The sequence below is a fragment of the Rhinolophus ferrumequinum genome, chromosome 4, assembly GCF_004115265.2.
Source record: "Rhinolophus ferrumequinum isolate MPI-CBG mRhiFer1 chromosome 4, mRhiFer1_v1.p, whole genome shotgun sequence".
Taxonomy (NCBI): domain Eukaryota; kingdom Metazoa; phylum Chordata; class Mammalia; order Chiroptera; family Rhinolophidae; genus Rhinolophus; species Rhinolophus ferrumequinum.
The window spans coordinates 58,329,327-58,353,671 of record NC_046287.1 but is presented as its reverse complement, the minus strand read 5'-3'; the positions used below and the strand labels follow the sequence as shown (position 1 = coordinate 58,353,671).

The window sequence follows — 24,345 nt, the reverse complement described above, 5'->3', positions numbered from 1 at the left end:
TTTCCTTTCTGTTACTGGGTTGCTGTCCAGGGAGTCTCCCTGCCTAGTCTGCTCTCTCTCCAGCCACCACTTGCTTGATATTCCTAGGGCATGCTCAGTTCCTCACTTCCCTTAAGCAAGAACCTCAGTGGCTCTCCCTTTTGCCTACAAAATGAAGTCCCAACTTAGTTGGGCATTCAGAGTCCCTATAACACATGCCAACCAACATTCTTCTTCATGCACTTCACACCGTACTTCTCAACTCCCCATATACCCACTGCCTTTTTTGCTCTCCAGATCTTTATATTTTCATGCAGTGGTAATTTCTTGCTTCAGGAACGCCTTTCCCCCACCTCTCCACCAGTCCACATCTTGCCCAATTTTTGAAAGCCCTACCAAATTCTATTTTTTCCCCTTAAGATTCCTTAACCCCTCCTGCAACTGAATTCCAGTAAAAGTTTCTCTCTGCCATTTTGTGGTCCATCTCTGCTCTGCCTTGTTATTTCTCGAAATAACCTTATTTTCCTGTCAGACCAAGAACTCCTTTCTCTTCCCCCTTTTCCTATCCACAGCACCTAACACACTGCCTTGGATGCAGCAAGTATTCTGTGTGTGTTGAATGAATGAAAGGAAATACTTTGAATGATTTTAAAACGTAAATATGAATAAATCAGCTGTGGGACACTGTGTATATAACAATTATTCCACTCTGATTTGGGAAAATATGTGAAAAATATATCTGAATTTATTATTTCAATACAGTATAATACAGAATTGTGGCAACAGAAAGTAAAAACTGAAATGGATTGCTATAAATATGCTAAAGTCTAGTTTATCAGTTACGAAAATGATACAATTCTTCTATTATAAAGTTGATAAGAAAAGGATTTACACTGTACACGAAAGGAATACCTTCCAGGATCTGTAGAGTGGAGAAAGGAGAAAGACAAATACTTGATTGAAAGGATGGTTTTGAGGAATATGATCTGGCCAGCCAGCCTCATTCCTCATTGGGAGGCTCAGGCCCCTGTTGGGCTTCCTGTGGCTATAAATACACATTCTATTTCTAATGCAAGGCTTCTTTCCTGAAGGATCTAAGTTTTTACTACGGAGACATGCTTTTTTATCTTTGTGGTCCCATTCCCAAAGCTTCTTAAGTTGACAGATTCGGAGTTGGGCTTTCATTCTATCTCTCCTGTGCCCTAAATGGTGGCATTCTGGGAGGGGTTGGCATTTATCTGTCTGCCAATCTGAAAGAACACATTCAGAAATCAGACCGTAAACCCTGAAAACTTCCAAAGTGGGAAGTACCTGTGAAAAAATATCCTCTCCCCTCTCCTACCGGTTCTCCCCCCACTTGTACTGTACGATTGCTGATGGAGAAATTAGTATAAAGAAGCACTCTGTGTTGGTGTCTTCTGAAGTGGAGGCAGCAGGGTCAGCCGTGATTTCAGGGATTGGGTGCTGGTCACGGGCGCGTATTGTCTTGAATCCAGTCTAGGTAATTAGTAACCTTGGTATATACACCCGGCACATCTTTCTGCCCACAGCCAAGGCCCCAACTGATGATGCCAACCAAAGTCATGCGGTTGTCCTTCAGACACACCAACGGGCCTCCTGAGTCCCCCTGCAAAAGAAGGAACAGGTTAGTTGTTTGCAAAAATTGTAGACTCTATGGGCAGAAATTAGGGTTAGTATTTGTTGTGTTAATATTGTACTCTTCAAAGCGCTTACTTCAGAGAGGGAAATTTTTATCTCCATGATCATGATCATCTAGAGCAGGGGTGTCCAAACTTTTTTCAATGTTTTTCACCAAGGACCATATGCGATAAAATACACAAACAGCCGGCCACTCACTCGAGGTGAAGTACGCATTGCCTCACCTGGTTTATTTAAGTAAACTAAATAAATTTTTGGAATTTGCTGCGGGCCAATTAACAATGGATTGCGGGCTGCAGTTGGCCCGCGGGCCGCAGTTTGGACACCCCTGATCTAGAGAATTAGGTTGTATCTACAGTGTAACGTACAATTGAGATAATTGCTCAGACATTTCAGGCCTCATCCTTGGTTTTAACTCCACCACTTAACTAGCTGTGTAGCCTTGGGCTAACTGTACTGCAGTATCTTTATTGTAAAATAGAGATAATACCATATACCTGATAAGGTTGTTATGGGAATTAATTGGAAGAAAAGCTTGGAAAGCTCTGAGAACAATGTATGACATTTAGCAAAACTCTTGGCAATTGTTAGCTGTTATTGTCTTATTGACTCAAAATGATGTTTTTGGTTTTTTCACTTGAAGCTTGCAAATAATCCTGGTTTCACTTTGTATACGAACTTTTTATGGTTGTTGAGCTAGGTGGTACAGTTGAGGTTTCTGAAGAAACTATTCAAAGAGCCAAAGGCTATCAAGGAACCAAGGGGGAGTGGAGAAATGCTGATATGATTACCTTATAAGAAAAAAGTCCACAAAATGTTCAATGCAAGAGCCTGGACTTACTTCTTTTTGTATCCCTCTAACCCCAACCCCTCAGTGGACAGCCTGGCACACTGCAGGCACGAAAGTGTCTCCTCAATAACAGATCATTGGCTGTATTTAGGTCCTAATATCACAAGTGTGTCTGTGTCCCACACACCAGTGTCTTGTTATTATCAAATAGAAGTACCAACTCCAATAAAGATTCCAACACAAAGAGCCTGAAACAGCTTGCTTTCCCAGAGTATTAGCGATGAATTTTTAAAACTTATTTCTCACAAATCATCTCTGTCGTACTTCCCATCAGTTGTCATTCCTCCTTCCCCCTGTTACAAAGCAACTTCAATCTTGAAGAACCTACAGAAGTCAAGAATTTCTTAATTTGTGTTGTTGTATCCATCACTTCAATAGTCAATTAATTGCTGAGGCTTACAGGAAATCCTGTACCAGGTGGAGTTTCCTGTGCAGACATTGGGGAAATTTCCTGCAGTTTAGATTTCTTAAGTTTGGGTAACTTTGATCTTTCTCCAGTTGCTTTATTCTCTGAGGCCCTCATCTAGAATCCCCAGGGCCTCACCAAGATGAAATCACTCCATTCTGGCTGTAACTTTTTTCCTTGGTTAAGAACCTGTTGGTCAAAGAACATCTTTACCTTTGGGTGGGCTCAGAGTAGAAGGACGCTCAAGTTTACCTGGCAGGCATCGTGTAGGTTTGCTTGGTCCCCTCCACTTCGTGTGTCTCCAGCGCATAGCATGTTGTTCGTGATGGTTTTGTTAAACAAATGCTTGGATGTGCAGCGGCTGGATGGGTATAGTCTGACATGAGCCTCCTTTAACCGCTCAGAATAGAAAGGAGAAGCTGAAAGAGAGGAGGGAAACGTCTTATGGTTTCAAGACCAGGTATTTTTAAACCTTTTGGAAGGAGAAAGCCATATTTTCTAATAATAGCTAACATTTATCAACCTTTGCACATACTAGGTTGAATCCTACGGAATTGCCGATATTTTATTGTTTTATGAGTTTAACCCAGGGTTTTAAAAGCAGCTCTATTGACATTTTGGACCAGACAATTTTTGTGGGGTGCTGTCCTGGGCATGCTGTTCTTGGCAGCATCCCTGGCTTCTACTCAGTAAATGCCAGTGTAAGCCTTCATCCGGAGTTGTCACAATCAAAAATCAGACATTGCTGAATGTCTCCTGCGGGGCAAAATCACCCCAGTTGAGAATTACTGGTTTAACCTAATAAGTCACTTAATCCTTATAACCTAAGGAGGTAGCTATTCTGTCCCTGTCTTACCAATGAGGACACTGAGGCTTGGAGCAGTATAAAATAAAAATCTACACCCACACTGCTGGCAAAGTGCAAAACTGGGATTTGAACTCGGGACTATAGCACTGCAGAGCCCAAGTAGCCACACCCTTAATTACTGTACTCCACTCTTATCAGAATCTTCTTGAAACCTTAAGCTCTTCAAAGCATCTGTGCTATTCAGACCTGCATGGTGACCCTGTGAGGTAGGGAAGGCAGAGGATAGGTTCTCACTCTACAGGGAACTTGCCCACATTTCCATAGTGACAGTGCCTGACCCCAGGCCAGAACCATTCTCAGGACCTCTTTTTTCTCTGGTCAACAACTGCATCCCCTGCTGTCCTGCAGACAGACAGGATGGGGCCGTGACTTCCTTCCACTTACATGCCTCATGCTTGCCGTAGCCAGACAGCTCACATTCCGTCCAGTCGGGCAGCTGCAGGTCGGCTTCCGGGAGACAGACTGTGCGGACAGTGTCACTCTCCTGGGCGCACTGTAGCGAATCTGATTTCAGCCGCAGCAGTGCTGGGAGGGAGGAGGAGGAAGAGAATAAGCCCGGTGTGAAGAGCTTCTGATTTTAGGGGAAATAGATGAAGGAGAGGGCAAGGGTTTGGAAGGAGGGTTTGTGGATGTGCGTTATGCGATCCGGAGTTTTAACTGGATTGGGGAGAATAATGACATCTTACCGATGTCATTGTTGTAAGTGTCGTCATCAAATTCCTTATGGATGATGTATTTTTCTACTTCAAATTTCTGCTCTTCCTGTTCAGGGATCAACCGGTATGTTCTGCCCAAGACCACCTTAAGGTGGTGGGGAGGAAACCTAATGGAGAGACAGCCTTAGGACACACTTCTAGCTGGGAGGTTTCCTCTGATGGGCCTGGTTTTGAGGCCTTAGAGAATAGGAAATCGATTGGGTTTTCTAAGTCCCTACCTCTCCTGGAAGCAGTGAGCAGCAGACAGGATCCAGCAGGAGCTGATCAATATTCCCCCACACAAGAACCTCTCTCCTGGCGACCTCCTGTTCTGGACAAAGATGGCAGCCTGCCATGGATGAGAGGTGATGTCTGAGAAGAGTCCTCCTTTAATGCGAAACTGAGGCCGTTTATACTGTCTCAGGCCACAGGTGGCTGGGAGAGGAAAGGACAAAGAAGGGAGATCAGACCTGCAGTCATGAGGTGAGGTTCTTGAATACCCACCTTGGTTTCTTCTCTTGGAACCCCAAATTTTTACAGGCTTACCGCACTTCTACTGGTTGGTGCAGAGTGCGGTAGCAGTCTCCATGATGATAAAAACCACAGCTTTCATTTGTTGAATACACAGTACATGCCAAACACTGTCTATACACCATCTTTAACCTTCACCACACAGAACTTCAGAGAGGCTGAGAAACACCTGGATTAGAACCCAGATCTGTCTACATCCAAAACTGGGGATCTTTCTGCTATGCTTCATTATCTCTTGTTTTTTTCCTGCAGCCACTTCCTGGTTTGAGACATAATGAAGCATCGCAACTTCCTCCTGGGGAAGGTCTACCCCATTTCTTTTCCACCTACTCAAACTTGTCCATCTTTCAAGCCAGGTGAAATCCTACCTCCTTACGAAGATTTCTCGATATTCCCAGCCTACTAGGTTTGGAGTGAGCATCCTGATACTGCTCACTGAGGACTCGTCATACACGACTTTCATTGTGAGTTAACTGGTAGTTTGTGCTTTACCTGCCCAGTTAGACTCTATGTGCCCTATGGAACATTCTGGCTGATCTGTGTGTTCACAGGAACTGAGTACTAATAATCTATTCTTAGACAATTTCCCATGTGTGGGAAGTAGATACCTGTCCAAGAGTGTTGCTACCCCACCATTGCTTCAGTCACGGAAGCTTCCTCCCCACCAAGGCCTGACCTCCCTGAAAATCTGGCAGCTATACAGGCTGAACGAGGCAGCCGTGAAGACACAGGAAACAGCAGAGAAAATGGTCAAGAGGAACAGGGCACTTAGGCTGGGCAAAGGGAGGTGGCCAAGGGCCGGTCCTTACAGCACTGGGCAATGTCACAGTATTCCCATGTCAGCTTGCGGTCCTTCATCACGTGGCACCAAGGCCTGGCATCCCCATCTGGATTCCTAGACGATACAGAGAGTAAGGTTTTCAATCACGTTTTCAATCACAACACTAGCCACATTAGAGGAGAAGTGAACAAAAGACAAAAAACATTGAGCTGGGAGGGAGGACCCCATGTTCTGGGCTTGGCTCGGTCTCAGACCCAACCGCAGGAAAACAGCTTTGACTTCAGCAACATGACATTCTCATCTCATGAGGTTGTTGGGGATAACTGTGAGCTGTGCTTTGAGAAAACTCTTACAATTCACTGGAATAACAGTGCCACGTGAGAACGGGACAAAGAAGACTAAATGGCTATGGGACAGGACCTCTCATTCGGGGTTGAAAAACTGGTGGACTTCGCTTTTCATGATAGCTGTTATTCTAGCAGATGAATAGGTTGGATTGGATAATAACCATAGTTTCTTCCCGCCCACTGGGTCTTCCATATAACTTTAGGCATCAATTCTTTTCCCATCCCATACCCTAATCTCGCCCTCTGTCCAGACCTGAGCCCCTTGGACCCTGTGTCACATACCGGCAGTAATTGTGTTTGCCCAGGCCCAGTGCCTGGGCATTGCTGTTCCGTGCTGTATAAATCTTGCCTAGCAGGATCATGGAATTCCACTGGAGACAGGAGGCACCAGAGGTGGTGTAGTTGTGGGTTCCACGGTATGCTAACCCTTTTCCAAAATAGCAGTCCCCATTTTTTTCTAGAACAAAAAAAATCTCAAAGTGAAACAAAACCCATTAAATGCTAAAGCAGGGAAGCTGGGGTTTGCATCGGGGCTTGCCATGGAGCTGCTGGCCTGTGGAGGTGAAGGCAGCCAGCCTGCCAGTGAGAAAGGCGTGGTATCACCTCACCTCCCCCTTTCCCTCTTAAGCCCTTTTACATAGGGATGGCAAAGGCTTTTCTTCTTGTGTGCCAACTTCCATCAACTGGATGTGGCTTCCTAGATTGCTGTGTTGAGAGAGATTCAGAGGGTATATCCAGGTTCAGCAGGAAAGAGTGCTGTGTTCAATTAGTGGTGATTATTTCTGAAGCTGCTTTGAAAGTAATTAGGGATTTCCTTGTTTATATTTGACAGTGAACCGAGGTACTTCAATGGAGGGATATGTCATCAGGCCCTAATTTCTCAGATTTTGTCTGCCAGTGCTCTGAAGGATTCGCTGGGCTTGGGAAGGAAGCGAGAGTACGAACTGTGGAGTGCTACCTATTTTCACCTATTTACCTCATTTTACCCTCTTTTATCCCCATTTGAAACTGACAAACTTTACCACTATGCATAAATACCGTAATTAGAAGGGATCTTTAAGATCATCTAGACTGTAAGTCCCAATTTAGACCAGATCCTGGGAGACGGGGAGGATGCTTTAGCATTACTGTGAAGAGTCAAACTCACAGGTATGTCAGCAGGACCTATAGATTCAATGCACATTGAATATGCACATATTTAGAATGTTAAGGCAAGTTTTTCACAATATTGTGGTCAATAACATAATTATTTGTGAAAGCACCATTGAATTCATAGTACATTTTTATGACTTAGTATTTTTTGAATCTGGGAAATTTTCTAACGTCAAAAGGAGAGAAATATATATATATAGAGAGAGGAAGGCCCATCAATCAAAACAGGGAGAATCTCCATTCATTCTCAAAAAGATTGATGCAGCCCCACATTTTCCTCTGTAGATGAGGAAACTGAGGGTCAGAAGTGTGAAGAGATCTGCCCAAGGTCAAACAAATAGCTAGTTAGAGGTCAAGCCCGGATGTAGACCTAAGTCTCTTGACTTTCTTCCTTCTGCAACCAAAATGATTAACTAGTAGCCTATTCCTTTGTCTCCTCAGTTGTAGAATAACTATCAGCCTGTCCTTCTAGACTCTTCTCCCCACGCCGCCTCAGGGGAAGGTGGGGAGGCTGCACTTACCTTTGGAGCAGGCTGGTGTGCTGCAGAATTCTGAGGTGTACTTCCCTGCTTTGAAGACGTAGCACCAAGGCTTCCAGTCTCCATCTGGGTTTCTGAAAAATTAGTCAGGGAGGGCCAGGGGGAGGTTAAAAGTGAAGCCTCCTCCTCAGGCCCAAGGACTTTGCATCCTCTCCTGAGGAAAGAGAGTGCTTTTGGTTGTACTCAAGATAGCTGTAGTATGTTAGGCAGAAATAGGACTTACTTATTGTCTTCATTTGGAGATTAAGTGTGGTTTAAGGAGATATGCATACCATGTTTCCCCGGAAATAAGACCTAGCCAGATAATCAGATGTAATGCATCTTTTGGAGCAAAAATTAATATAAGACCCAGTCTTATTTTAATATAAGACAAGACCGGGTCTAATATAATATAATATAATATAATATAATATAATATAATATAATATCGGGTCTTATATAACATAATATAAGACAGGGTCTTAATTTTTGCTCCAAAAGATGCAGTATTGCTGATTGTCTGGCTGGGTCTTATTTTCGGGGAAACAGGGTAGGTGGACAACGGGTGGACATTGATGATTAGTTGCATGTGTTCACTTGGCTAGGCTATTGTGCCCAGTTCTTTAATCAAACACCAACCTAGGCACAGTTGCACAGGGAGTTTGTAACTGTGGTGGCTAACATCTACAATAAATTGACTTTGAGGAAAGGCGATTATCCTCCATAATGTGGGTGGGCCTCATCCAATTAGTTGAAGGCCTTAAGAGCAAAAGCAGGGAAGAAATTCTGTCTCAAGACTGCAGTATCAACCCCTGAGTTTCCAGCTTGCTGGCCTATGTACAGATTTCAGACTTCCCAGCCCCACAATCATGTGAGCCAATTCCTTAAAATAAATCATATATATATATATATATATATATATATATATATATATATATATATATATATTCTTTTGGTTCTGTTTCCATGGAGAGCTCTGACCAATTTGATACAGGTCTTTTCTCTAACAGTAGCAGCTTCTCACCAGAGAGAAACCTACTCATTAGGGAAGAGGGCCCTCTCACCTGCAGTAATTGTGATTTCCGAGGCCCAGCTTGATGGCATCTGGCCTCCGCCCGTTGTAGGGCTTCCAGGCCAGTGCGCTGCTGTTCCAGTTGATACACTCAGCCCCACTGTCCGCTGTGCTCCACATGCCCCTGTAGGTCACACCCTGGTCCTTGTAGCAGGTGGCACTGGCATCTGATTGAAAGCAGGACATATGACACCTCACATGTGAATCCCCCCTTTCATTTTGTTTCTCAAAGGGTTTCACATCTGCTTTTGTCATCACCCCAAACCCATGAGGCAGGCTGGCTGCTGAAGCTACTGGAAATGCAGGAGGTAAATGGGTGCCTAGTGCCACCCAGCTGAGAGGTGGCAGAGCAAGACTCCAGATTCGCATCCCAGGTTCTGCCCATTGGGCCCAGGGCTTTGGTTTCCTAACTGACCTTTGGGATGACCCTTCCTGTCCCGACCCCCACCCATGTCCCTGTCACCACACACTTCCTTTTCTTTCTGGGTAGATTTGGCAATTGGGATTTCAGACCCTTTCTCACACCCACCCACCGACCACTCACCTATTTCACAGAGTTTCCCACCAAATCCTTCAGGGCACTGACAGACAAAATGTGAGAAATACAGAGCTTGCCAACATGTCCCCCCATTGAAGCATCTCTGTTCGTTGCAACCTGTCAAGTATAAACAAGGAACCCCCTAATTATTTTCTCATATTAAGAGTAATATGAGTTAAAATTTTAAAAGTGCTCTCTACATGTCAGGCAGTATTCTAAGCGGTTTACAAAAATTAACTGATTCAATCTCAGAGCAAACAATGAAGTATGTACTATTTATTCTCCCCATTTTACAGATAAGGAAACTGAGGCTCGGCAAGTGAAGGCATTTGTCTGAGGTCACACAGCCTTGCTCCTTTTTTGCTTGGCACCTTCACATTTGCCTAAGGAACATGCCTGGAATCTCTGTTTGAAGATTTGAACACGCCAGGGACCATGAAAGACAGGGTTTGGGCTATGGGATTGGATCCTGAAGCTTGAAAGCTCTGCTTTCAGTCCATACATACGTACTTTTGACGGGCACAGAGTGGCACTGTGACCAGCCACTGTTACACCAGCAGTACTCTACTCGGTTGCTTCTAAGCATTGGCCGCAGCCACGATTCAAGTTGCTGGTAGATCATCTGTGTTTTTTCATCTCTGCAGGTCACTATAACAAAAGACAGGCAGGTCTCTTTAGGGCACAAGTCACCAAAAACTGACACCCCACTGCTGGTCTTACTGAGAAAATCCTCTACTCACTTTCAATACGATCCACCCTTTATTCCTTTCTTGCTCTCAGCTGGAAGACAACAAATACCTAATATTTTGTCACCAAAGCCCTCTTTTATTGTTTTTTTTCTCTGATGGGCCCTCATTTTGAATTTATCTATCAAAATACATTTATTTGATAATACTCCAATTTTTCATTTTAATTCATCAAAAATATACACAGCGTTTTTGATCCGCATGAGTATGGCCACACCGAAATGATGCATTTCTGGCCCCAAACAAAGAAAATTGTCATTTTAGTTAGTGTAGAAAATGTGCTGCTTCCAATAGTATTTTTGGTATAATGAAAATTACTGAAGTACTCCTATTAATATTCTTTCCCTCTTTCTCTTTTTCTTTGCAAAAGAGAACACCAACTTAAAAAATCTTTAAATAAGGAAGCAACATAATGCTCATTGTAAATAGTGCTGTTGTTTCTTTTGAGGGCCTGTTGGGGCCAGCGTACCTTGTCAGAAATGCTGTGCTATCCAACAGCGAGGGCATTGAGAGTTAAGGTGTGACTTACTCTGAGGAAACGTCCACCTTAAAAGGTGTGTTGCAAAGTCTTTCAGACACAAAAGGAACTAGCTTGTGAAGGAGACATGAGGGCACCAAGTTGGTAGTTTTGGACCTGAAGCTAGGCCTAGAGTTCTTCAAATCAGAGTCAAGACAATCCAGTTGTTAGCATTTTTCATTCTTGGAATTCTAATGAGAAGGTTAATTATCCCTATTTACCAACCGAAAGAAGTTGAGGCACAGAGCTGTTAAGACAGATGCCAGGTGGATTCCAGCAGGAATGGGATCACAGCCCGGGAAAAGGCACCAGAGGACCAGGATAGGTGTGGCCTGGCAGCAGTATGGCCTTGGGCAAAGCGCTCAGTCCCTCCAGGTTCCATCTCCTCTCTGTGTCACAGGACTTAGGGCCATTGAGCTTGCAGGCTCCCACCAGCTTTTTGACTCCCTAACAGTCTGACTCTTTGAGGACACACCTGTCCCTGTCCTCTCAGATCCCAGCTCACTGGTTTCATCTACCTGGGTACATGGTGAGTAAGTGATGGAGGGAAAACAAGGCACTTGTGCAGAATCGCCCTGCATAATTTCACCCTCATACAGCTTAAGTTAGCAGGTCATGGGTAGAAGATAACCACACTGACAGAGCCTAAAGCACCCCGAGCCCCCGAGCCCTACCCTGCCTCCCACCTCCATCAGCCCCACTCCTCCTCAGCTTCATCTTACCTCTGTAAGACCTGCCCCCTCTTCTGAATCGCCTGTGGATTTCCTGCAAAGAAACCCGGGTAGAACAAGGATCAGCACATGCTGGGTGTCTTAAGAATAAAGGTGGCCAACCCAAAAGACCACATATCCAGATGCCACCTGCCCAGAGATACCCCTCAGGTAACTGGCCCCAGGTGGAATGTCCATTTCCTGCCTTCTTATCTAATTCTTCTTCTCCTTCTAGTCTAGTGCTGTCCAAAAGAACTTTCTGAATGATGGAGATGTTTCATATCCGTGCTAATATGTAGCCACTAGTCACATATGGTGACTGAGTGCTTGAAATATGGCGAGTACGACCAAATTGAATTTTGTTTAATTTTAATTAACTTACATTTAAATAGCCACAAGTGGTTAGTGGCTACCATATTGAATGGTGGAGTTGGAGTTCTCAGTTCCTCCACGTAACCATCCTTGACTCTCCTCTAAAATCTTGCTGCTCAGGTATTGTTCATGTGGCCTCATATGATGCCCTTTGTTGCTGGGCATTTCGGAGAGCATGTGTATTGTACAGCTTCCACCCCAATTAGATAGTAAGCAGCAAGAGGGCCACTTGCTTGGGCGGCCGGATGGCTGCTGGTTACAGCACAAGCTCTTAACAACAGGGTTGCCGGTTCAATTCCCGCATAGGATGTTGGGCTGCGCCCCCTGCAACTAAGATTGAAAATGGCAACTGGACTTTGAGCTGAGCTGCATCCACCACAACTAGACTGAAGGACAACAACTTGATTTGGAGCTGATGGGCCCTGGAAAAACACACTGTTCCCCAATATTCCCCAATTAAAAAAAGAAAAAAAGAGGGCCACTTGCCTGCTTTTATAGCTCACAGTGCTTGCATTGTCTTTTATGAGTACTTTATGGATTAATTCAAACACATTCTTTAAAAACAGTTCCAAAGAAAGCATTCAGAGGCAGTGGAGTGGAATTAAGAACTGTTTCCTCAAGTCAGAATGAGTGTCCAGGGTTCTGCTGCCAGAAGCCTGAATCCTGAGCATCCTGGGGACTGTGTACATGTGTGTTTGGTAGCTCTGCTGGCCTCTGTCCCTTTGTCTCTCTACTCTGACACCATCCCTGCGTTAGGGCTCCTGGGTGTACCAAGAAGCGCCTGGAAGTTCCAAAGCCTCGAGGGGTGGGGCACATAGACGCAAAGTGCACACTCACCTGGCTGGGCAAAGTGAAGACAGCTCCACAGAGCAGCAGTACACACAACAGTTTTCTCTTCATTTTATTCATGGTTTCTTCAGAGTGTCCTTTAAATTTTGGAAGAGTAGAAAAAAGCTTAATCATGTGATATGAGAGGTCAAAGAGTACAATTAAGTCCAAGAACCTGCAACTTGATCATGGCCAGGGCCCTTCAGAATTAACTCCCACAGCAGGAAATGCCATGACACGTGTCTGGAATATTTTTTTAAATATATATAATAGTATACATTTTTTATTGTGATAAAATATACAAAAAATGTACCATCTGAACCATTTTAAAGTGGACAGTTCTGTGGCATTAGGTACATTTGCATTGTCATGCAGCCATCCCTGCTGTCCGTTTGCAAACCTTCATTTCCCCAAACTGAAACTCTGTACTCGTGAAACAATAACTCCCCATTCTCCTGGCAACCACCACTCTACTTTCTGTTTCTATGACTTTGACTATGCCAGGTACCTCCTATAATGGGAATCATACAATGTCCTTTTGTGCCTGGCTTACTTCACTTAGCATCATGTTGTCAAGGTTCATCCACGTTGTAACATTTGTCAGAAATTCCTTTGTTTTTAGCTTGAATTATATTGCATTGCGCATACAGACCACATTTTGTTTATCCACGCATCCACTGATGGACAGAGCTCGCTGGAAGATCATTTTGCCCAGAGACTTCTATGGGCTAAAGGGTAAGGCCATACCTGGAACTTCTTGGCCGACCGGGTACCACTGGGTTTCCCTGGAAGTGAACTCCTGCCCTGGGGTTGACCAGACGGAGCCACAGCAATGTCCTCTCTCTGGCTTTTTAGAGGAAACCATAGGGATTTGATTGCTGGCACATCACAGAGCCAGTCTACCTCAGATTGCCTCAGCTCTTCCACTTATATTTCCATGCCTCTTTGTCTAACAAAGGGAAGTCTCCTCCATATCAGCTCTCACCCCTCCCCACAGCTCCATTGGAATGTCTGTGTCTTTTTTTTCTAGACAGGCCTGACAAAGTGCAGATTTGCAGAAAGGAGCAGAGGCATCTGGTTTTTGGTCGTTAAACTCAGATCTTCCTGGGCTCCAAATTCCTAGTTTCCATGTGCCTTTCACTAGTGATCTTGCCCTCAGCAACTTAAAGTAGGTTAGTTGGTCGGACGTTATTTGTGGTCTGGCAGACCCACTCACTCCTTCGTCCATAAGAATTAAATTAGGGCCTTTATTCCTTTGACTCACTTCCCTTCAGTCACAACAACTTTTGGTCCCATCCTTCCCCCTCAACCCAAGGAACCTAAGGGATCTGTCCATATAGAGGCTGCCAGGACTTTCATCCTGGCCTACCTCTGACTCTGGTTCCTTCTTTGTTTCTTCGCAAAAGAAACTCGCTATTGGAAGTGTCAGTCCCCTTACATGGTCCCAAGCTCCCTTCAGAGCAAGCATAAAAAAATAAAGTGTGGGAGGGGTGGTGGGAGACTCTTTATGCCCCAAAGATTCCTCCTGGGGTGCCGGTGACAGGCAGAGGAGGGAAACTAGAGTGGGGGGAGGGAGAGGACCTGGCCAACAAGATTCCAGCAAGAAAACCCAGACCCTGGGCTCACAGGGAGTCTTGCTAACCAGCACACCCCTTGGTCCTTGTGAAGGAAACAGAAAGAAGCTCGGGATCTGGGCCTTTGTTCTGATTTGCATGCCCAAGCCCCCTTCTAGGCAGGGTGGGGTGTGCTCTTTGGGGGCTGTTTCCTTACTCAGAGGAGTCAGCTTGCTACTACTTATTGGTTTCAGGCAGTTTCAGAAGAAAGCAGTAGGGAGGTGAGGCCATCCACAACTGGAGTGCACCGGGGGTCTTCTGAACACAGAGAATTGCTCTGGATTTTCTTTCTTAACGTTCCTTAAACCTTTCTCAAAATTTCCCAAAATTCTTCTTAAATTCCCCTTCTTAATTTTATTCCATTATTTATAACCTTTAAAAATAGATCTTCCTAAATGTATTCTCCCTCTTTCTTCCTGACCTTAATCATTTTTCACATATTTACAGATTACTCCATCTTTTATTAGCTTAGCCAAGCCTTGAGGATAGGGAGACGTCTAAACTCTCAGGACTTTATGAAGAAATTCTGAATGAAACAATGAAGGAATGAAAGAGCAAATGAACCACCAGCCGGACAGGAACTTAAGTTACACGCCAAACCAACTAGCCCTTTCAATTATACTCATTTACCCAAGCCCAGCGGATTGGTTTAGTCTTTTCTCTGGATGCCCACCAAGTTACTGTTTTATTTCAAGAACTCACCATCCTGATAAATGGAACACGATTCTAGATGTTGGAAAATTGCAAAGTGAGAAGCGAAGTATTACTGTGCTTACATTCCCTGACATATGAGGGGGAGGAGGAACAAATGCAGGGGAGGAGTCTGACTTAGGGCTGAGTGTAAAGACTCCAACAGCTGCATCATGTTAAACCCTTGTGCAACTAAAGAATCAGCATAACGGGGGAAGGAGCATATTTTTGTCCTCTGCTCCAGGAAGAATTAGAGACTGTCTTCTATCAGTTCTTAATCTTTCTCTGACTCTTTTGGCCTTGCTGGGCCTTGAGCTGATCCAGTGCCATTGAATCTCACACACACACCAACAATTCGATAGCTTTATCCTCACTGCACAGAGGCAATGAGAGCATCTGGACAGGCCAAAGGGGTACGAGGATGACAAAGAACTTCGTCATCCCAGTGCAGTACGAAGACAAGGAAGGAGGAGAAAAGGGAGGAAAATGTGTCCTTGTTTCGCCTTTGTTAAAGAGGTGGGTGCAGAGGTCTGGGGTAGTACCTGGACAAAGAACAAAGTGAATGCCAGAAATGTGGACTCAGACTCAGGGGACCACGGGCTCCCACCAAAGGGAGAAGCACCAGACGCTCATGGAGAGGGCAGGGTGGGAGGTGAGGTTTGAGGAATCAGTGTAAGAAGTCCTTCTGAGGTTCGCTTTATAAGTACAAAGACTTGTAATTTTTTTCTGTTATCTTCCTTTTGCTATATTTAACAGTTTCCCATGATCAAAGAACTAAAAAGGCAAGGAAGCGAGGGGAGGGAAGGGAGAAAGGAAGGAAGGAAAGGAAAGGAAAGGAAAGGAAAGGAAAGGAAAGGAAAGGAAAGGAAAGGAAAGGAAAAAGGGAAACCATGAAGATTCTCACATTTGTTAGACTGGAATCTCTGAATCACTGCACGAATCACGGTGTGAGAGGATCAGTAGAATGGCCATCAAGCCTGCAGTCCCCAAGATCCCGAGGCTCCAGCCCTGACAGGCTGACCTTAGCACATAAAAATTGATTTTTGCAGATGTGCACAGGGTACCCTCTCTGGTGGATGGAGTTCAGCAGACACAAGGCTTGGCAAGTTGACAAAGACTCTATGCAAATTAGGAAAAACGGCACATGACTTGTCAAATAAAGCATGACCTGGATTTCAAGGATGCATGGGCACGTATGCTTGTGCAGGACACAGCCTGCACAACTACACGCAGAGGCCTCGCTTTGTCTGCTTCCACAGCATCTCTGAACTTCCTGCCTGGGAGCCATGTCGGGTCCTGCTGGCTGCAGCAACAGAGAGACTCTGTTCACTGGCTCTGAACAACCATGAATGATGACTTCTCTAGGAAAACACGGGAACAATGGTCTGCTAACCAGGGGGAGGGTTACTCTCCTAGAGCTCAGGACGTGTGCCATTCGGGCTGAGAAATCAATGATCAAGACAACCAGAAACTCACTGTCCATTTCTGCAGGAGTAACATGGGGGAAGTTGATAGAGAGGCACCAGTTAATTACTGTTTGAGTCTAGACTGGGTGGAGCCATTGGAATGACAGTAGGACTGCTAGACGAAGGACCTGGGGGACAACAGATGATGTGTTGTCCTCAGTGCATTTACATTCCCTTTGTATTACTCTTCCCCGTCCACTGTACTCCTACCTTATCCATCTTCCCACATAGAAATCTGCTCTCAGGAAAGGAACTAATGCGCTCATTCACATACGGTTAAAATGACTGAATAAAAATTAATGTGCTGCCCTTCCAAAAGCATTTACATTTTGAGACATAAAATCTGTTCCCAAAGATGCAAAACCAAGTGGGCTGGACTCTCAAGGTTAACATTCTGTGGTTCCTGTTGTGAGAACAAATAATATAAGGAGTGTGCACATGCTGTATGAACTTTAAAACACTTATAAATGGGTATAAGTACTTGTATTTAAACCCTCAGCCACATGCAATAAAGATTTGCAATAAAGGAACTGTACAAATGTAGTTAATCAATCCGTCAAGTTCTATGACTCCAGGTATAAACAATGCAATCACCTCAGATGTTACAGAACTGGAGGATTTGTAGTTTCCACTTCTGCCAGCAAGAAAAAGTCAGACATATGAGCAAGCTAGAGGAGGATGGAAATTGCAAGGGAAAGACTAAAGTAAATTGATACTATGATCAAATTTTACACTGTGTGCAAGGTTTGCTCTCTGAATCTTTGGTAAAGGAGATTTTTGGATTATTATTGCTTTGCAAAGCTTCTCTCTGAAAATCTAAAAGGAGGTCAGCCTCCAAGAGTACCAAATACCCTAAAATGACTCATGGCTTTAAAACCAACAACCTCCTTCCATTCCCCAACCACAATGGCCCAGAATGGATGCCAACAAATTAGAAAAGAAATAGTCAGAATGCTTTGAAATAGCAAAGGCGTCACTAGAGTCAGGACAAGAGAGGAGGTGAGATGGGGAGAGGAACCAGCTCTCAGTGAAGGTGGTGAGCTCCCACAAAAGCTCACGTTTGTTTGAGCCAGAGTCAGAGGCCAGGACAGGAGCTATTGGCCTGGTAGCTCTGGTCCCACTTACAAGTATACAGGTCCTGCTTTTTATAGAGGCCATGGTCTCAGAATAAAAACCATTGCCAAAAACTGTCACCATGTAAGAAATTCTTAACATTTCAAAAGGTAATTTTCCATGTGCCAAAGCTTATTTTCTCTCTTTTTGAACAGAACTCTTTATAACTAGGGGACAAGAGAGGAAGTGTCTGTTTCCTATCTAATTTGATCCATTCCAATGATATGAATAGAATAGAATCCTCTCCTCCCCTCAACCCATCTCCACTCAGTTTCTCAGGGCAGAATTCTCTCCAAAGCATCTTCAAAATATAGCATATGACCTGTGTCTGGGTTAGATGATATTAACCTGGCTACTTAGAAAACTCTATACTGAGCACGGTTATCTCCTCAACACTTCACCCTCTAACAGGTAATCCTGATTGTGGGTCTAGGGAAATAGAAGTCCAACCTCCTCCTACAATAAAAACTAAAAGAAATCCTTTCCTAATAAACTTAGATCCTTGTAAAGAAAAAACAAGGTTCAGCTGGCAAAAGCTAACTCAATTAGTCAGTGCAATAAAATGTTAACCCCAAAGTCTAAATCTAAATAAACCCTGCAATCTAATCTAGAAAAAAAAAAAACCCTTGTTAAGCAATGAGGATAGTTCCTCATTTTCTTTCCACTCCCTAAAGCAAACATCACTGTATGATAATTAAATGTGTAATAATTTGATAATTTTTTAGAATCTCCCGATTTCAACACACTTGCATCAGAAAAAAATGATTGAAACTGTCATTGTATTATTACATGAATTTGTTTGCAATTTACTGGACTCGTGAAAGTAATGTGAGAGTATGTTTTTGAGAACTGGATTAATGCCACTTACTCATCAGTTTTTTGAGTACCCACAACTTGCCAGAGGTTTGTAACAGAGGTTACAAAACGCTTTTACATTCATTGAATCATTTAAGGCAATATTATTATGTGTTTCTACAGATGAGAGAAATCAACTTCAAAAAAGTATGAGGGACTTGGCCCTAAGGTGACACACCTTGTTAGAGATTGTGCTGGGACTCAAACCGAGTATACTCAGTTCTAATACTCAAAACCTGACACTTTCCACTACTCCTTACTGTGTCCTGAGGCTGGATCGCAAATGTTTTTAATGTGTTCAAAGCTGGTATCGGAGAGGAGCAGCATGTCATACTGTGAGGAGCACAGCCTCGGAGTCTTAACCTCAAATCCCACCTGCCCCTCACAGGCAGCTGTGTGTAGTTTCCTGACTTTTCTAACGGGCGAGTCATTTCCACCTGGTGACTTGTTATGGCAATTAGAGAAGCAGGTAAAGCCCCTACGTATGGCTGGTGCACAGTAGGGTTAGCTATACTCACTGTCATGTGCATCCTTCAGAAAGGGGAGCACCAAAGTTTATAGCTTCTTCCTGGAACAATAACTAGAAGCTGCCAAGCGGTCCTCATGGCATTCAAGTGTTAATACCAAATACTGTTTCCTAGATCATCGGGCCTGTAGTGCAGGGTATCCTGCCGACTTCGCCAAGTGTCGTGCGGGGCGGCAGGCGGGGCCTCTGGTCCCGCTCCCCACACAAGAACGCAGGATATGGTGAGGCCAAAAAGGAACACCCACGGAGCCATAAGTAGGGGAATCATATCTCTATACTCTCGCTGGCGGCTGGGTTGGAGAAACCGGAAACAGGAGCAACACAATTCTCAACCCTCACTGCGCCGCTTGCAGGCTCAGCCACCATCTTCCTGCTAGCTCCCCCTTTCTTCTCTCCTGCTAACGTAGCCACGGCAGTTATATTCATGGCTAATGGCTCACTGGTTACAGCTGACGGCCAACTAGCCACAGCTGCTGGCCATTTGATCACAGTCGATGGCCATTTACTACCTGAGCCAGCACCTTTCTATGTGAGGCCGAGAGCCTGGAAACTGCTTTTTGGGGCTCTGTCCCCACAGGGCCATTTTGTGATAATCTATGCCCAGATTCTCTACCATCGATGGAATCATACCCTTCATGTATGTGTACAGATCAGTATTAACAGGAGCCATTATTTCCTGAATATGAGGTGGTGTCTTTTATCCTATTTTTAATCTGTTTTGTTGCTTTTTTTTTGGCCTTTCCCAGGCCTATTTACACCACACATGCCAAGGCTACTGTGTGGACTCTGATGGGAAGCCAGAATTAACAGCTAAGACAGCTGGAAGATCAGGCCCTCACTACTGATAAGAGTTGTCTAATGTAGACCACATGAATATTTGAAAACCAGAGACATTATGTGAGAAAAACAAGGGAACTGAAGCTTCTCAGTAAAACCCCTCTCTCTGCAGCCCAGGTGGCAGACAGTGGCTCTTACTACAATGAGGAAAAATAAAACAAGTTTCTCTTTTGCGTGAACATGACAAAATGTAAATAGCCAACAGAGAAGTTGACTGGAAGTTTTTTTTTTTAAGATTATTCGTAGATTACTGGGTTTATCTTTCCCGCTCACCTCTGTTCCCTAACTTCAAGAAACTTAGCTGACATCAAACTGCTCACGCAAAGATCTCAAATAAAGAGCTTGAGGACCTTCTCGGGTGCCGTCCGCCAGTGTCTATCAGGTCCCCATTCTACCCACCTCAACCTCAACCTCAGTCTAATTTCCTCCTTTCTTGAATTCAAGGTGATGATTTACTCACTCTCTGTATTTATCATCAAAGGTTTATTGATCACCAACCATTCACCAGGCACAGGTTTGTGGTATAAAGACACATATGCTCTGTTCTCAGAAACTCAGTTGAGGAAGGGGACCAACAAGTAACTAGATAATCATAGCAGAACGTGATCAGCGCTGGGATATGCTAGGGGCTGAGGATGAAAGGTGGGGATGCAGAGGAAGCGGGGTCCTCCTGGACAGTGGAGGAGGGGCTGATGAAGGTAGGCTTTCTGGAATGGGTACTCTATAAGCTGTTTATGGAACAAAAATAGGAGTTAGCCAGGCAATGAAGGGGTATTCCTGACAGCATATCCCTAAGATGGGCCCATTGCTTGGGGCCCAGGGAAACAGCCACAAGTAACCAGATCCTCTTACTCTTCAGCACAAACACCTTTCTTTGGGCAAAGGAGTATAATTCACACATCTCAGGGTCTCCCTTCCAGGGTTTCCTTAGGAGGAAGTGTGGTTTGGAGAGCCCAAGAGGTCTAGGATAGGGGCCTTTGGGGGAGGAGTTAAGTTTGGATTCTCTAATGCCTAGCTGTAAGTTAGCGGAATATTTGTGACTATATAATAAGCTGAAAAAGCTCTTCATACAAATGTCTCCCAGTGTTTGTGTTCAACCTGACCTTGACGTGGTCAGAGGCTCCAGGTGGAATCAGGTCTTGTGGGTCAATCCCCAAACAAACCTCTCCACGCCACTGGTGTACATATCAGGTGCATCACATAGCCATCCTGTGCACCTCAGCTGGGCCTGGGGGCCAAGAGTCACCTTCTGGAGCATGGCCATTGGCACGGAGAGTGCTAGGCAACCGCTGAGGAGAGCCAACTCTTAGTTCTGTAGGAAGGACACCTGGTTAGCATTTCCTGGGGAATCATGATCGGCCTCAGAACGGCCCTGAGTCATCCCTTCAAACAATATTTATGAAATGCCTGCTGCGTGCCCAGCATCTGGTTCAGTAAGCCTTCTGCCATGGGACTTAATTTTCAGGTGATCAAGAGGTTTATCTGTTTCTCTACCCCCTTCTATAGAAGACTAGCTCCTAGGCAGGAGAGTAGAACATAAAAGGTACAAAATATCACTTAGAAAATGTGCTGTCTTTGAATGTAAGTAGGCAGCTAAGCCAATGTCAGGAGACCATGGGGCTGGACCAGGGCCGGTGATCTCTATGGATTCTTTCTAGCTCTAACTTTCTGTGATTCTAAAGGAGCCTCACTTTTTTATCTGGTTTGATCTAAGACCCACCACATGGTTTTGCGAGCTAGTTGACTGGGATGAGGTTTGCAACCTGAAACTGCACAGAATTTTTCCCCATGCAAAGCAAATGACCAAAGAAAGAAGGGACAGAGTACTGGTTACTCATTGTCTATCCTGGCTGTTTTATCCAAAAGAACTGAAAACCACTCACAGAAAACAGAAATTTTATTCTGAGACGGCAGACGCGCAATGCCAAATAAAGTGAAACTGAACGTTTCATTTCAACACCCAAAATTTTCCTCATAACCAGATACTCTGTATCTCAGAGAAGCAGATGCATTACATTTGACTGGAGCTAAATCCACTGCCATTGCTTTGAACCATGTTGCCACCTCAGCTGTCTGATGGAGAATAACCGACACACACTCTGGAAGCTTTGGAAGTCCCAAAGCTAGCACTGCTCTTTCTAAATGATTATCCTAGCCAAGGGGCCCTTTAAGTTGCTATAGAATCCCATGACCAGAAAAACTTCTGTTGGCAGGTTAGTAACAAGCCTCACCTGGATTCTACGTTTCTCCAATTGCTCTGCGGTCCCCGCCACTCATTTACGAAATTAGTAAATGATTAGGGTTGCTGCAAGTCACACCGCCAAAGCTGAGGCTGGGCTGCTTGTTACAGTAGTTTGAAATGTGCTGAGCATCAGCCCTCCCCATCAGAGTGTTAGGCCCCGCGTCCCGAGTCCTGCCTCAATGAGCACAATGAGCACAAACTAAGAAGAGCATTATTGCTGTTCCTCAGCTCCTCCCTGGCTGCATGAACTGTGCCCGGCCATGATAAAACAACTGCAAATAGCACAGACACTGGGAGAATCTGATACGAGGCTTCGCAAAATAAACTGAGATGGTCTTGGAGAGTCTGGACAGAGACAGACCCGGAGGTTTGGACAGAGGTTAGCTCTCGCTGACTCTTGACAAAATCGAGAGATTCAAGGCTGGTGTCTCTGAGAACATTTTAGGTAGAATAAATTGATGGGTAGGAATGGAGCTATTTCTAGTTCAATATTCACTGCCTCCCTGCGGGTGCCTCAAGCCTGGCTCTGCTCTTACAGGAAGCACTCGCTCACCCAGCAGCTCACTCAGACCATCATCTATTGATTCTGGACAAGTCAGTATCCAGATCCCAGCAAGAGTCTTCCTGCCCACAGGCAAGCATTGCTAGGAAGTCCTTTTGAGAGAATTCTACTTAACAGTTGTGTTTGCAGAATTTCTTCATGGGATTGTAAATACGCACGCACACACACACACACACACACACACACACACACTGTTCTGTCATCAATCAGCTGCAGGAGACCACCACTATTATTCCAACTTTGCCACCAGATAAATCATCCTTACCACACTTCTTTGCACTGGAGATTGTCGTTAGTTACCTAGGAGCTCAGCATGTTTTCCTCCTTCCCTTGCTCTCTCCCTGCCTCCCTCCTGCCCTCCCTGTGAGGTTAAGAAAATAAAGATAATAACAGTGAAAATCTAGAGAGCCTTGATATGCTTCCTGCAGAGTGCTTTAAGAATAAAAGACATTGATCTTGTTTTCCCCCTGTAATTGAAAACTCCTTAAAGAAGACGTCACCCTTGCGCACTAGGCAAAAATCCAGAAGACAAAACTGTCCAGCGGAGATGGTGTGGGGGGTGTCAGGGGAGAGCAGAGGCCCTTCTCTGCAAGTCCCCTCCTCTTTCCCAGCACTTCCCACCAGTTAATCTTGCTCTGGAGATAAGTCACTCTCTGCCCCATCCCCAGCTGCAGCTTCTCCATGGGCTCCCTGAGGGAGGCTGCCTAGCCAGACAAGCCCGCTCCCACTTCTCACTGCCACCCCACCAGCGTGTCCGTAGGCAGCTGATTTTACATTTCTGGCCCGTTAGTCATGAGGTGCTCCTATTGTCTATTCAGAGCATTTCTGTATAATTCTTTTCACTTTTCCCTTTACTCTGCAGGCAGAGATTTCTTCTCGAAGAAATAGCCCCTCCTATTTTCTCTTCCCCTGACCACCTCCCCCGGGTGTAGACTGTAGCTAATCCTATTTTTGCCTGGATTACAAAGTCCATCTCTCAGTTTGCACGAAAGACTTTTAAGAGAGAGAAGAGGAGCCAGATGCATAGAGAGGCACAGAATTCAACCTACCGCCACTCCTTGTCTTCTTTCCCAGGCTTTCTCGTCAGCCTCAGCTCTTGCAAGACCTCAGCGCCAATCTTTCTGCACGGCTCCAACCTCCTTTAAATTTCAAGGCAGGGGGTGGGGTCGGTGGCCCCTGGTGGGCGGATTTCTCTGCAGCAGGAGGATGTCCAGTGGACAGAGCCATGAGGGAACCAATGCGGGGCGGGCCTGTTTTTATAAAGAGGGGGAGGAAGTTCACGATGGAAGCTGCACAGCCCATCCTGGCTTTGGGCCAGCCTGATTATTCATGGTCCTGATGTCATTGAATCACAGGAATTTGGGAGTTAGACGGAACTTTAAGAGTCATCTTCCTTTAGAATCCTAGTCTCAATGACCTAAACGGGACCCCGAGGATCATTTGGCTCTAAGCCCCTGTCACCAACAGTGGTCTTCACAATTTTAAACAAATACACATTGAGGAGATTTAGGGATTCTTCTGGTATCTCCAGCAGTAACTCTGCCCTTCTGGACACAAGAGGTTGGAAGGACTGAACAGGTGGACCAGGTGCCTACAGGCAGAGGAAATGCCAACGTTGGAGCATTTGGGGAGAGGGTGGGGCAGTTATGGTTGGCAGGACTCACCTGCTCACCTGTAGTGGAAAGTGCCCCAGTCTGGAATCTGCTTCATCAGGCACTTGCCCTGCCACTCCCCAATCCTGCCACTCTACAATCATGGGGAAAATAATTTCTCCTCTCTATAAAGTGAATCAGGGGTAAGTGAGGTCTTTTCAGCTCCAGCATTCCCTGAGAGGGGCTGTGGAATAAAGGGGGTTGGGGTACTGAGCCAATG

At 44.9% G+C, this 24,345-nt stretch overlaps 1 protein-coding gene across 1 annotated transcript; it reads right to left on the bottom strand.

The window, feature by feature from the left end:
• Positions 1–704: 704 nt before the first annotated feature.
• On the bottom strand, positions 705–23,709 carry PLAT (plasminogen activator, tissue type). Its single transcript, XM_033105071.1, has 14 exons — positions 23,523–23,709; positions 12,579–12,667; positions 11,382–11,424; positions 9,907–10,044; positions 9,403–9,513; positions 8,851–9,025; positions 7,790–7,881; positions 6,399–6,573; positions 5,798–5,883; positions 4,697–4,892; positions 4,449–4,585; positions 4,147–4,287; positions 3,147–3,313; positions 705–1,606 (listed from the first exon to the last, which is right to left on the bottom strand). Exons 2-14 carry the CDS (start codon positions 12,648–12,650, stop codon positions 1,448–1,450), a joined length of 1,692 nt encoding a protein of 563 aa, XP_032960962.1. The 5' UTR covers positions 12,651–12,667; positions 23,523–23,709; the 3' UTR covers positions 705–1,447.
• Between the last annotated feature and the right edge of the window lie 636 nt (positions 23,710–24,345).

Excerpts from the sequence above, each read along its gene's own strand:
- PLAT (XM_033105071.1), bottom strand. The coding sequence starts at position 12,650 with ATGAATAAAATGAAGAGAAAACTGTTGTGTGTACTGCTGCTCTGTGGA. Across the intron at positions 10,045-11,381 it reads AGGGGGCAGGTCTTACAGAG|TGACCTGCAGAGATGAAAAA; the intron begins GTAAGATGAAGC and ends CTTTTGTTATAG. Across the intron at positions 5,884-6,398 it reads GGCAAACACAATTACTGCCG|GAATCCAGATGGGGATGCCA; the intron begins GTATGTGACACA and ends TGTATCGTCTAG.